Genomic DNA, 12,343 nt, shown 5'->3' on the forward strand with positions numbered 1-12,343 from the left:
TAAGAAACATAAGGAAAAATGTAAATTTATTAAAAACTTCCTCAACCCCTGTTTTGAATGCATGATCTAATACGAAGCCTCGAATTTTCCGTGTCGGAAAGAGGAGCAGTTAGGACCAGTTAATGAGTGTACACAAATTGTGATTCATAATAGAAAATTGCGCAATTTCTTCAATGTGTGTGATAAGTTGTGAATTTTCTTATCTTATTTGTAATAAGTCTCGCTAATTGATTTATGATCAGATGAAAATAAAGAGAATTAACGATAGATTTAAATTATATAATTCAACAAGTGCAAAATTTCCAGACTTTTCAAACCACAACTTGAATGAAATATGTTATCAATATCAACTGCTATTGTTTGCACTTTCAACTTAATCACGTATAGTCCCCAAATACTATTGATAAACATATAAACTTTGTTTTTTAAAATTGGAAATAATGGTTGCAAATTTGTTTTTTTTTCAGAGGAAAATAAAATAATCAAAAATGGGCGATCACCCACCGCCCTATCCTGGAAACCAAAACCAAACTAACCTGCCTTACCCTCCGGTAAGAACTTTCATCCGCATGTTAAGTTTTTCTTTTCTCAAAATCTTAGAAATTATATTAGACTTTCGGTAATTTCCTAGGAACAATTTTACGTTCTCTAGGAATATACCGCAGGGCTCGGCCCAGAAATTGTCTTAACTTTTTCTAACCCTAAAATAATAAAAATAGATAATATCAATTTTGCTGAAAAATAAGTGATCATGTACAAAATTGATAGAAGGGGGGTGGGTCCAAAAATCTCTAGGACAGACCCACACTTTCACATACAAATAGAAATTGACATATCATTTATTAGAAACTTTTTAAACTTGAAGAAAATAACCTGTACCACATAAGCTAACAGTACCTGAAGGATAGATTCCGGGTCAGTCCTTGAGAACGATTTTTGGATTTTTTAAGATTTGGGTCTGTATTATGCTAAAATATTGGTTTTTCTCAAAGTGCTTTGATGTAAAACACTGTCCTCTTGAAAAACCTCTTTCCTCTTGATATTCTAAGAAATTGATAATTTGATTTGACTTGAGAAAACATTTCTTCTGGGCGCTGCAGGTTGGTAAAGTTTAGTGGGAGAGAGAGAGGGGGGTCTAGGGGAAAATGTGATCTTAAAAATATATTGATTGAATTCTTTTGCAGGCAGCAGTTTATGTTCCGCCGCAGCAGCCTGGGTATCAGCCCCAACCTACTACCGGATATCCACCACAACAGCAGGGATATCCACAACCAATGTATCCGCCGCAGCAAGGATATCCGCCTCAGCAAGGATATTCGGCACAGGATACTCCGTTTCCGCCAATGCACCAGAATGAAGCTAGTAAGTAGATTAATGCTATTGTTTTTTTCCTACTGGAGGCATTGTCGAAAAAACTTGCTTTTTAAATCCAAGACGCCTTTTTTGGGGGATGGGGGTAAATTATATTTGATGCACTGGGGTTAAAAGACAAGTTTTTTTCATCCTTATTTGATCATTTAACCTAAAAATTCATTTATTTTCCCTGATTCAGAGAAAACCCTTACATTTGTTTACTTTCCGCGTATTCATACCCTACTTCAAGGGCAACAATTATTTCCTAAAGAGGGGGGAGGGGAATGATTTTTCATGAAAATAAACACCCCTGTGTTAAGGTGGAATACTGAAGGAGACGAACTACGACTATGTAGGGTCGGATGAACCTGTGGACGGGATGGGGTTCGATGACAAGGCAATCCGTAGAGGATTCATTAGGAAGGTAATATATAAAATTCATGTATAAAGGCCGGGGATGCCAGTGGACCGATTCACGACGGTACTCTTTTACAAGTTTATTTGTTGAATACTGTGGAAGATACCATTGTTTTTCTAGCTTGAAAACTTGCAATTCTTGCTATTTCCTCCATGGTTTCTGAAGCAGAAATCTAAACTTCACCTTAAGGAAACCCACAATTAAAAACAACCAATTTTTGAAAGAAAAAATGATTGATATCTCATGCGGTCTTGATCAGACACAGTTTTAAAGGTGACTTGTGTGAATCGGACATGCCACGCAATAAGTTGAGAGCATTAGAAATGACGTCTACAGTCTCTTCAAGGGTTGCACTCTATTCACTTAATTTTTGATTAATAATTGATGATATACTGAACTGTCCTTTATATTTAAGATTATATATCCGGCTGAAATAATTCTTTTGAGTGACGCATGGTTTTTATATGATGTAGTTTAAAAATTTGAATCATCATATTGCTAAATTTGAATTAGTTTTCATTATCGATCTAGTACACTCACAAAATCTCATCAGGTATGGGGTTGTATTTCCAAAAATTACTTTTCTAGACGTTGTTGAAATAATCAGAAAAATCTTATGATTTTCTTTAAGAATAAAAATAATCAAAGCCTTTTACAAATATTTGTAGTTGTTAGTTTTACAAATATTTGTAGTTGTTGTTGCTAACACTACATCTGGTTTTCAGGTGTACGGGATACTTACATCTCAGCTTGTTCTCACGGGAGCTCTCATTGCACTCTTCATGTTCTGTCATCCTGTCAAGATGTAAGTATTCATGTTCTGTCATCCTGTCAAGATATAAGTATTCATGTTCTGGCATCCTGTCAAAATGTAAGTATTCATGTTCTGTCATCCTGTCAAGAAGGTAGTATTCATGTTCTGTCATCCTATCAGGATATAAGTATTCAATAGTCCATGTTCTGTCATCCTGTCAAGATGTTTGTATTCAGTTCATTCAGTTTATGTCATCCTGTCAAGATGTTCGTATTCATGTTCTGTCATCCTATTAAGATGTAAGTATTCTATATTCCATGTTCTGTCATCCTGTCAAGATGTAAGTATTCATGTTCTGTCATCTGTCATTCTGTCAAGATGTAAGTATTGTTGTTTTGTCATCTGGTTAAGATGTAAGTATTCATGTTCTGTCATCCTGTCAAGATGTAAGTATTCATGTTCTTTCATCCTGTCAAGATGCAAGTATTCTTGTTTTGTCATCCTATCAAGATGTAAGTATTCATGTTCTGTCATTTAGTCAAGATGTTAGTACATCATTTACTAGCAGACATTTTTTATGGACATTATTTATGAAATAAAACATCTAAAATTAGCTCCACCTTCTTTAATAGAAAAGTATGGTTTAGAGGCAAAATTTTTAATTCCTTACAAAAAACTTTTCTTTTATATATTTACTTTGCTTGTCTTGGTGTTTGTTTGTCTGTCTGTATGTCCTTATGTATCCAAAAAACGTCAAAACGGCTGAACCGACCGGGCCAAATTTTGTGTTGGGTCTCACATAAGCCCAGGGAAAGTTTATGGAACATAAAATTGGAAATAAATCATGGAAAATATTTTTTTTTTGTAAATGCGCCAAATCAAAAAGAAAAATCAGCCATTTGAAAATGATATAAAATAGCCAAATTTTAGAGCAACATTTAAAAGCTAGAATAAGTTACAGGGAAGGGGGCGCAAAGCTCCTCAAAAGTTTAGTAAATTAATATTTTCGTAAATTTGCGTTTTTTCTTATCTCATTTAGTTTTGAGTTATTTTTGAATATGTAGATTACATTGCACTTTTGCTTTAAAAGACAATTTTATTTGCTTTTATCTAGGTATGTGCAGAGGAACATGTGGGTGTACCTGACAAGTATGGGCGTGATGTTGGTCTGCCTGATCGCCATGGCCTGCTGCGAGTCTGTCAGGAGGAAGGCCCCAACCAACTTCATCTTCCTCTTCATCTTCACAGGTTTCAGTACAATGAGACCCATATAACTGAGTAACGTTAGACAAAAGTTATGATTTTGAATAAATGAATTATTTGGGAAATAAATGAATTATGGATAAAAGGTATCAATAAGAGATGGAAAACTTGCTTGTGAAGAATTTTTTTATTCTTTCCCAAAATGTTTCTCAAAAATGTATACCTAGTGTAGATAAAGAGGTTCTGTGAGGATTATAAAATATAGTGCATAAGAGCATGAGAGAAAAAGAATAAGAATAATTTAAGTTAAAAAGTGTGGAAAATATTTAAAATGTTTATTTTTTAGTTTGTGAAGGAATTATGCTTGGCACAGTTTCTACATTCTACGACGTAAGTTTTTCTGCCAATTGTTCTATTGTACATTGTTCAGTGTAAAATGTACACTATACAATTGTGATGTTCTAAACTGATCAGTGTACACACTACACAGGGTTACCTATTTTTCACATTCTGTAGGTTTTCAATTCACACTTCAATTTTAAATGGGGTTCTTCTCAAAAAGGTTTTGAATTTTAAAAGTTTAAATTTTATTAAAAAATAGTTTTTTTTCTAATTAGGTTGATGCTGTCATCATAGCCGTTGGAATCACTTGCGGTGTCGTCTTTGCTCTGACAGTCTTCGCTTTCCAAACCAAATACGATTTCACCACGTGTGGAGGTCAGTAAGATTAAGTTTCCAACATAACAAAATGGCCACTTCATTTTTGAAATATGATGATTCATGATGAACGATGATTCAAAAGTATCTCTATATGTAGTTCATTTACTTAAAGTAGTAATCTCTGTTTGTATGATTGTACAATGTATATTCGACCGTATCCCGTAAACCCCCTGACGAATTTGCCTCAATTTTTTGATTTGGTGGCGGGCCAGAACTTTGGAATGTTCGCAGCTTGGTTTAAAAATTGTTTATATCTCCAGGCGGCCTAGGGGTATATATTTTCATAAAAAGAATTCCTGCTTTTGAAAGACATTTTCCCAAAAGTCAGGTTTTTTAGGGTTTTATCACTGAATTGAAATAAATAGATTTTTGGGTGGAAAGTATTCAAAAGGATGAAAAAACTTTCCTTGTGATGTCCACTTTTTAAATTTTTTCTCCCAAAATATTGGAAATAACCCCCCTCCTTTTGATAGTTTGCCATTATTTGAAATTGAAAGCATTGTTCATTACAGGAGCTCTGTGTGCTGTTCTTGTAATCTTCATCATTGCAGGAATCATCATGTCCTTCCTTCCTCAAACTAAGTAAGTGTTGGTTGGTTGGTTGGTTATGGGGTGGTTGGATGTCGGGTGGGTTGGTTGGTAAGTTGGTTTGTTGGTTGGAGCTCTTATCTTCCTATCTATCTATCTATCCATCATCTATCTATCTATCTTCTTATAGATCTATCTATCTATCTTCTTATTGATCTATCTATCTATCTATCTATCTAGGTGGACAATGATCGGATATGGATCTGCTGGAGCTCTGATCTTCTCTTTGTATATCGTCTACGATACTCAGCTCATGATGGGAGGAAAACACAAGGTCTGTTGTATGTAGTCATGTGCACTAAGTTTTGTTAGTTCGGTGTTAAAATTATTTTGTTGACAGTTGAGATTAAATAGTTAACACGTCAAAAGTCAGTTAGTTGTAGAAAAAATGGTTGACGTGCGCATCAAGTTGTCAGCCATGCCAATATAGTATTTTTCATGATCATAAAGTAGCCATTTGTGATGATATAGTTTTCATCACATCCATGATTATTAAGAAGTCAACCAAGATCATAAAGTAGTCGCCCATGATCATAAAGCAGTCATCTATGATCACCTAGTAGTCATTGATGTTCGTTCGTAAATTAGTCAATTGTCATCATTTATGAGCCATCCATAATGATAAAGTAATCATTTTTGATCATCCATGATCAAGAAGGAATCATTCATGATAATAAAATAGTTATCCATGCTTAAGTAGTCAGTCTGGCTTTTAGATAGTTTTAGAAAGTCCTTAAATGTTTTTTTAACGTTTTTTATTTTTCCAAATTTTAATTTGTAACAATATGTTTAAAAAAAAATAGATGATGGTTGAAGCAATTAAACAGTGTGCTCACACGTCTGCTAAGACCCTGTCACAGTTCTTGTTTTACAACATTTTCTGCAGTACACTTCAAGTTCTCAAATTGTCTTCCTTGTGATGCAACTTCCAACTCATCTAATCTTTAGTACGCGGTTTCGCCTGAGGAGTATGTGTTCGCCAGCTTGAACCTGTACTTGGACATCATCAATCTGTTCCTCTACATTCTTATGATTGTTGGAGCAGCTAAAAAATAAGATTTATCTTCATTTTCAGGTGTAATTAACGTTGGTGATGGTTAAATCCTTCAAATAAGTGATTAAGACCTAGATCTGAATCAGAATCTTTTAAAGCCCAACTAATTTAGACGTAATTTCAAGGCATTTAACTCTGAATGAGTACGTCAAATTCACAACGGTACTTTTAAAATCTATATCTGATCAAGAATAAAGAAGATATCGTCGTTTTCTATCGTATTGAATATTGATAATTCCCTTTATTAGCATAAATCTGCAAATTACTTTTAAAGAGAACAATTTTCAAGCTTCAGCTAGAAAAACGAGTATATCGGATTCACCCCGGATTTAAAGGTACTGCTGAGAATTTGACAAACCACCCTTTAAACAGATATTTCGTCTACTTTACTACAGTCCCTTTAAACAGATTTTTCGTCTACTCTACTACACTCCCTTTAAACAGATATTTCGTCTACTCTACTACAGTCCCTTTAAACAGATATTTCGTCTACTCTACTAGAGTCCCTTTAAACAGATTTTCCTCTACTCTACTACAGTCCCTTTAAACAGATATTTCGTCTACTCTACTACAGTTCCTTTAAACAGATATTTCGTCTACTCTACTACAGTCACTTTAAACAGATATTTCGTCTACTCTACTACAGTCCCTTTAAACAGATATTTCGTCTACTCTACTACAGTCCCTTTAAACAAATATTTCCTCTACTTACTACAGTCCCTTTAAACAGATATTTTGTCTACTCTACTACAGTCCCTTTAAACAGATATTTCGTCTACTCTACTACAGTCCCTTTAAACAAATATTTCCTCTACTTACTACAGTCCCTTTAAACAGATATTTCGTCTACTCTACTACAGTCCCTTTAAACAGATATTTCGTCTACTCTACTACATTCCCTTTAAACAGATATTTCGTCTACTCTACTACAGTCCCTTTAAACTTTCTTAATTTATTCAGAATCGATTATATTTATTAATTCTGAAGAGCAATTTAATTAATTTGTAACATGGCGTGGCGGGAAGAATTAGGGAAATTGCTGAAAATTTTTCTGATTTAGAATTTAGGTTTTAACGAATTACATGCACTGTTAAAAAAACTCCAGGCTTGAAGAGTGCGAACTAACAATGGTGATGGTCTTTTATTAATCCAGGGGTGTATATTTCCTGAAAAATAACCCCCCCCTCTAACTTTTGAAAATTATTTTATTTCCCCAGAAGATAAGTATATTTTTTTTGAGATTGTTTTATTGGGGGAAAAATTATTTTTAAGGGAGAATCTAATTCTCATACTTCTTTTTCAAATATATAATTTTTGAGGAGGGGAGGGGGGGGGGGAATTTTTCAGAAGTTTGACCCCCAAAAGTCCTAGGGGTGGGCAATTGCTTCAATTTTTACAATTGCCCCCCCCCCCCCCTAGGTTACTTAAGATAGGTCGCATATCACTCAGATTAATAGATTCGATACAACCAAAAGTTTTCTGCCGAGTGTTGGACGATTTTATAAATAGACATTAAAATATATTTTGCTTTGATATATGTTTGCATGAAAAAATACTTATTTTTGACATGATATGAGTGAAGTCTGCCTTGTTTAATCCAACAAAATTCATCTGCTGGTTTTTTGTTTTAGTTTTTTCCTTTTTTTAATAGTTTGTGCTTTTGGCCTTTTTTGTCCTTTTTATTTCACATTAACAGAAACAAATTTTTTGAAGTAATATTGGGAGATCCTCCATGCAAAGATGGGGTTACCCGATTTATAACAGTAATCGTTTACACCTTTATCTGATCAATAATGCGGGTAGATGATGAAGTATTAAAATCTTATAATTCCTTCACTAGATGTGAGCAATTCAATTTTTAGAGAAATCAAATTGATAATAATCAGTTTTTAGATACAAAAAAATGGATATCTAATTCAAACTTGAGGAGACAAAGCTTTTATAATACCGTTGTTAATCGGGTATTGCTGTCGTTACATGATGGGTCACCTAAAATCTTTTTATGGAGGGTCACTTGAAATCTTTGCATTTAGGGTAACTTAAAATTACGCTTACAGTCCATCTAACCCAATAAGTACTATAATTTCTTTCTATTAATACAAAATTCAGTATTATTTTATTAAAAGAAGCTAAATGTAATTTCGTTTTATTATTGTTTAGTAAAATTAAATCAAACTGCGGAGTAATCTTTATTTTCTCGGTGCCCGGCCCCTTCAAAGCTAGTAAACCTTGATTTTTTCATATACAGTTATATACATTTTTTGTCATCTTGAATGTTCTTGTTTAGTACGCGATATCGCCGGAGGAGTACGTGTTCGCCAGCTTGAACCTGTACTCGGACATCATCACTCTATTCATCTACATTCTTCAGATTTTGGGATCAGCTGAAGGTGAATAGATGCCTCTTGGACTATTTTAAAACTTTTATGAGCCAATTGATGCTTCTTAAAGCTTTGGAGAACGATTAGATGCTCTTCTCGGGGAAGCTGCTTTGAGCGAAAATGATGCTATTTCATGATACTCAATCTGACGAACCCGAAACAAAATTTTTGACAATATATATTGTAGCCAAAAATAAAAAGAGAGAATATATATCTAAAATATTTTCAAAATTTTAAATCTTAACTATCATTGATGTCTTGTGTTGTCATAAAAAATATTTGTCAAATTCAAGGAGCCGTGATCTAATTTAAAAAAAATAGAATTTCGAGACAAGAATTGTAATTATTCCTGTGATTATTTTAAATTACAATAAGGTCAATTTTTCCATTCTTATATTTTTCCCGCTAAATTATTGAAAGTCTAGTCTAAAAATTGAGATATTATAATTCTGTTATCTATATAATTTAGTGTGATACGATTAGTTTAAAAGATTATTATAAAATGTATTTGGGAGACGATGAACAATAGTTAAGTTGATTTCATTTTTTTAACTATTTTTTAAAACGAAAACTGTGTGTATCAATGTTTTGATTCAATTCCATGACTTGTAATGTGTTAGTTTTAACTAAAAAGTACAGGATAAAAATAACATTTTTAAGATTAAATTATTTTCAATTATTTAGTTTGTTAAAATACATGTTTTAGAATGTGTACTGTAGTTCACTGTACAGTGTACTATGAAGATATTTGTGTTAAAACTTCGCTTGAACTAGATATAACTTTTTCACATATTTATATTTTCCTTGATATACTTGTACAGTGTACAACGTACATTGTACTTTGTACATGGGGTACAAATAAACAAAAATATAAGAATGGTTAATGTTACATATCTTTTGCGGCATTAATGTTTATTTTAACCCCTTGCACATGTTTAAATCTTACTGTACATTTATATTTATCTAATCATATATATTGTGTTTTCTGTACAAGACCACGTGGTTTCAGATTCATGAATTTAAAATGGCCGCCGTCGTATCTGCAGCTTACAATATGGAGTCTGATATCTCGCAGCTGGAAGCTCCAACCTTCTCTACACTAGAAAGGAACATACCGGCTTCAATGCAAGCTTTAGAATGGGACCACCAGGTAACTAAGACTGGCTGGTTGCACAGGTGGCTGGTTTGTTGGTTCCTTGATCTGTGTATCTTGATTAATGTTTCATTGAATCATTGATTTACTGTTGAATTGTTCGATTCATTATTTCATTTATGAGATTAACTAATCTCGACTGATTGATTTAATCATTTATGGATTTTGAGATAAATTGATTGATTAATCATTGATGGATTAGTTGATTGATTAATTACTGAACTGATTGATTGTTCGTTAGATTAAGTATTTTATTAAATATAGTAAGAAACAAAGCATTAATTGGGAAGAAAGGAAAAGAAAAGACAGTTTAATAATTAATTGTAATTTCCTTTAAAGATCGATTAATTGATCAAACGATCAGCTGATAGATTGATTGATTATTTTCCAAGGTTAACCTGGTTGGAAAGAAGGTTCTGAACCCTATGATCCATTGTTGTGACCTGTGCTTAAAACCAATCCTTATCTACGGTCGGATGATACCGTGCAAGCATGTGTTCTGTTTGGGCTGTGCCAAACAGGTATTTTAAGGGACTGACCCTTCTTTTAAGTGGGCGTGTCTGATTCAACCCTTTGAACCTTTATCTGATTAATAACGTGGAAAACAGCTTCAGTTTTCTGTAAGCAGAAACTCGAATTGAAGCTTATTAGATTTTAAACTTAAAGAACCTTGAATAGCTTTTTTATTTATTCATTCCTGATCTGACAGAGCTTTTAATGGTAACGTTGTAAATCGTTTATACCATTTTTCTGTAATAGAGGGGCACTTGAAATTACACTTTTACAGTCCTTTAAAGATAAGAATTCCCTATTTATCTGTCAAAGTAAAACCTAACCTACAGTAAAACCCTTAATAACGAATACATCGGAAAAAATTATCAAATGTCGTCTTGACAATTTTTCAATGAGTTTTAAACTATATTACGTAATTTTTAGTATTTGCGAAAATAAATAAATAACAATTTTAAAGAGTTCCATATAATCATTTAAGTAAAAAAAACTAAATATCTGCAACATTCCCATATTAGAAAGTGAAGAATACGACATTTGATGAATTCTTTCGATGTATTTGTTATTAAGGGTTTCACTGTAGAGTAATTTCAGCTGTTCTATCAATTAAACATAATCCGCAATATGTCTGATATAAAAACCTTGAGTAATACATTTCAAAATATTGGTCGAGATCGGGCTGAAGAACCCGGATGTCGGCAAAACTTGAAACTCAAACCCACATTTAGGAGCCCTTACGCCATCCTACTTATATCTGATTTGATTTGTTTAGACCAGCAGAGGGCGAAACCACAAAGAATATTTATTTTTTATAATTTTATTTTAAGCAGAAAAATTAATTTGTTAGACAATTTTATTTTTCAAAATGACAATAATTTGAATAGAAAAGTTTTCCTTAATAGAAATCAAATATTGAAAATGATTCACAACAGCCTTTTTTTAAAATCCTATCAAATATTCTGCTGATAACAACTTCTCTATTAATCCTATCAAATATTCTGCTGATAACAACTTCTCTATTAATCCTATCAAATATTCTGCTGATAACAACTTCTCTATTAATCCTATCAAATATACTGCTGATAACAACTTCTCTATTAATCCTATCAAATATACTGCTGATAACAACTTCTGCTGATAACAACTTCTCTATTAATCCTATCAAATATACTGCTGATAACAACTTCTCTTTTAATATTATCTTCATGGATTTGTTCACTCTTAATTTCCCTCAATTTTTTCGGCCATTTTTTTGTTGTAAAAATCGTCTAAAAATAAGTTTGTGAATCTTTATATAAAAGAAGAAGATTCAAACATATATTTTATATCGTGGGAACCATTATACTATGGAACAGGAAAATGACATTTTGAGATTTTAAGTATTTTTACCAGTTTCTTGAAAATCAGGAAATTAAGTGAAATGTGTTGTACATTGTATAATTGGTCTGTTTCGCGACTTCTTAGAATCATAACTCGAGTCTTCTCAAGTCTGATCGTTCTCTTCTTCCACAGTTATATGTGTCCCGATGTATTAGGAGGATAAGCAGTTCTCTTCTTCCACAGTTTCATATGTCCCACTGTATTAGGAGGATAAGCAGTTCTCTTCCCATTCCACAGTTTATGTGTCCCACTGTATTAGAAAGATAAGCAGTTCTCTTCCTTTTCCACAGTTTATGTGTCCCACTGTATTAGAAGGATAAGCAGTTCTCTTCCTATTCCACAGTTTATGTGTCCCACTGTATTAGAAGGATAAGCAGTTCTCTTCCTATTCCACAGTTTTATGTGTCCCACTGTATTAGGAGGATAAGCAGTTCTCTTCCTTTTCCACAGTTTATGTGTCCCACTGTATTAGGAGGTTTATGTGTCCCACTGTATTAGGAGGATAAGCAGTTCTCTTCCTATTCCACAGTTTTATGTGTCCCACTGTATTAGAAGGATAAGCAGTTCTCTTCTTCCACAGTTTTATGTGTCCCACTGTATTAGGAGTATAAGACGTCCTCTTCCTATTCCACAGTTTATATGTCCCACTGTATTAGGAGGATAAGCAGTGTACTCGGTGTAAAGACAAAGTGACAAGAGTAGAGCAGGCAGGCCTAGGATCCATTTTCTTGTGTACACAGGGAGGTTCCAGGTAATTGATTAGATATTAGATTGCTCTAGCTCCAAAAGTAATAAACGCTGATCCGAAATTTTACTTTATGAACGAATG

The 12,343-nt window shown here is 33.2% G+C and overlaps 2 protein-coding genes across 3 annotated transcripts; both read left to right on the forward strand.

The window, feature by feature from the left end:
- The first annotated feature begins 468 nt into the window (after window positions 1–468).
- Window positions 469–9,481, forward strand: LOC111711013 (protein lifeguard 1). 2 transcript variants are annotated; one of them, XM_023485235.1, is made up of 11 exons: window positions 469–551; window positions 1,185–1,362; window positions 1,674–1,777; window positions 2,497–2,576; window positions 3,640–3,773; window positions 4,075–4,118; window positions 4,346–4,445; window positions 4,961–5,030; window positions 5,217–5,310; window positions 5,985–6,111; window positions 8,378–8,392. In XM_023485235.1, exons 1-10 carry the CDS (start codon window positions 489–491, stop codon window positions 6,090–6,092), a joined length of 975 nt encoding a protein of 324 aa, XP_023341003.1. In that variant the 5' UTR covers window positions 469–488; the 3' UTR covers window positions 6,093–6,111; window positions 8,378–8,392. The 2 variants fall into 2 exon arrangements, with proteins under 2 accessions (XP_023341003.1, XP_023341002.1); XM_023485234.1 differs by lacking the exon at window positions 5,985–6,111 and having other exon boundaries at window positions 8,378–9,481.
- Window positions 9,481–12,286, forward strand: LOC111711014 (E3 ubiquitin-protein ligase Hakai). The gene is made up of 3 exons (XM_023485236.1): window positions 9,481–9,621; window positions 10,017–10,145; window positions 12,171–12,286. The coding sequence occupies exons 1-3, from the start codon at window positions 9,496–9,498 to the stop codon at window positions 12,267–12,269; spliced, it is 354 nt and encodes a 117-aa protein (XP_023341004.1). The 5' UTR covers window positions 9,481–9,495; the 3' UTR covers window positions 12,270–12,286.
- Window positions 12,287–12,343: the final 57 nt, after the last annotated feature.

This window comes from Eurytemora carolleeae, unplaced genomic scaffold, assembly GCF_000591075.1.
Source record: "Eurytemora carolleeae unplaced genomic scaffold, Eaff_2.0 scaffold945, whole genome shotgun sequence".
In the NCBI taxonomy this organism is placed as follows: Eukaryota; Metazoa; Arthropoda; class Copepoda; order Calanoida; family Temoridae; genus Eurytemora; species Eurytemora carolleeae.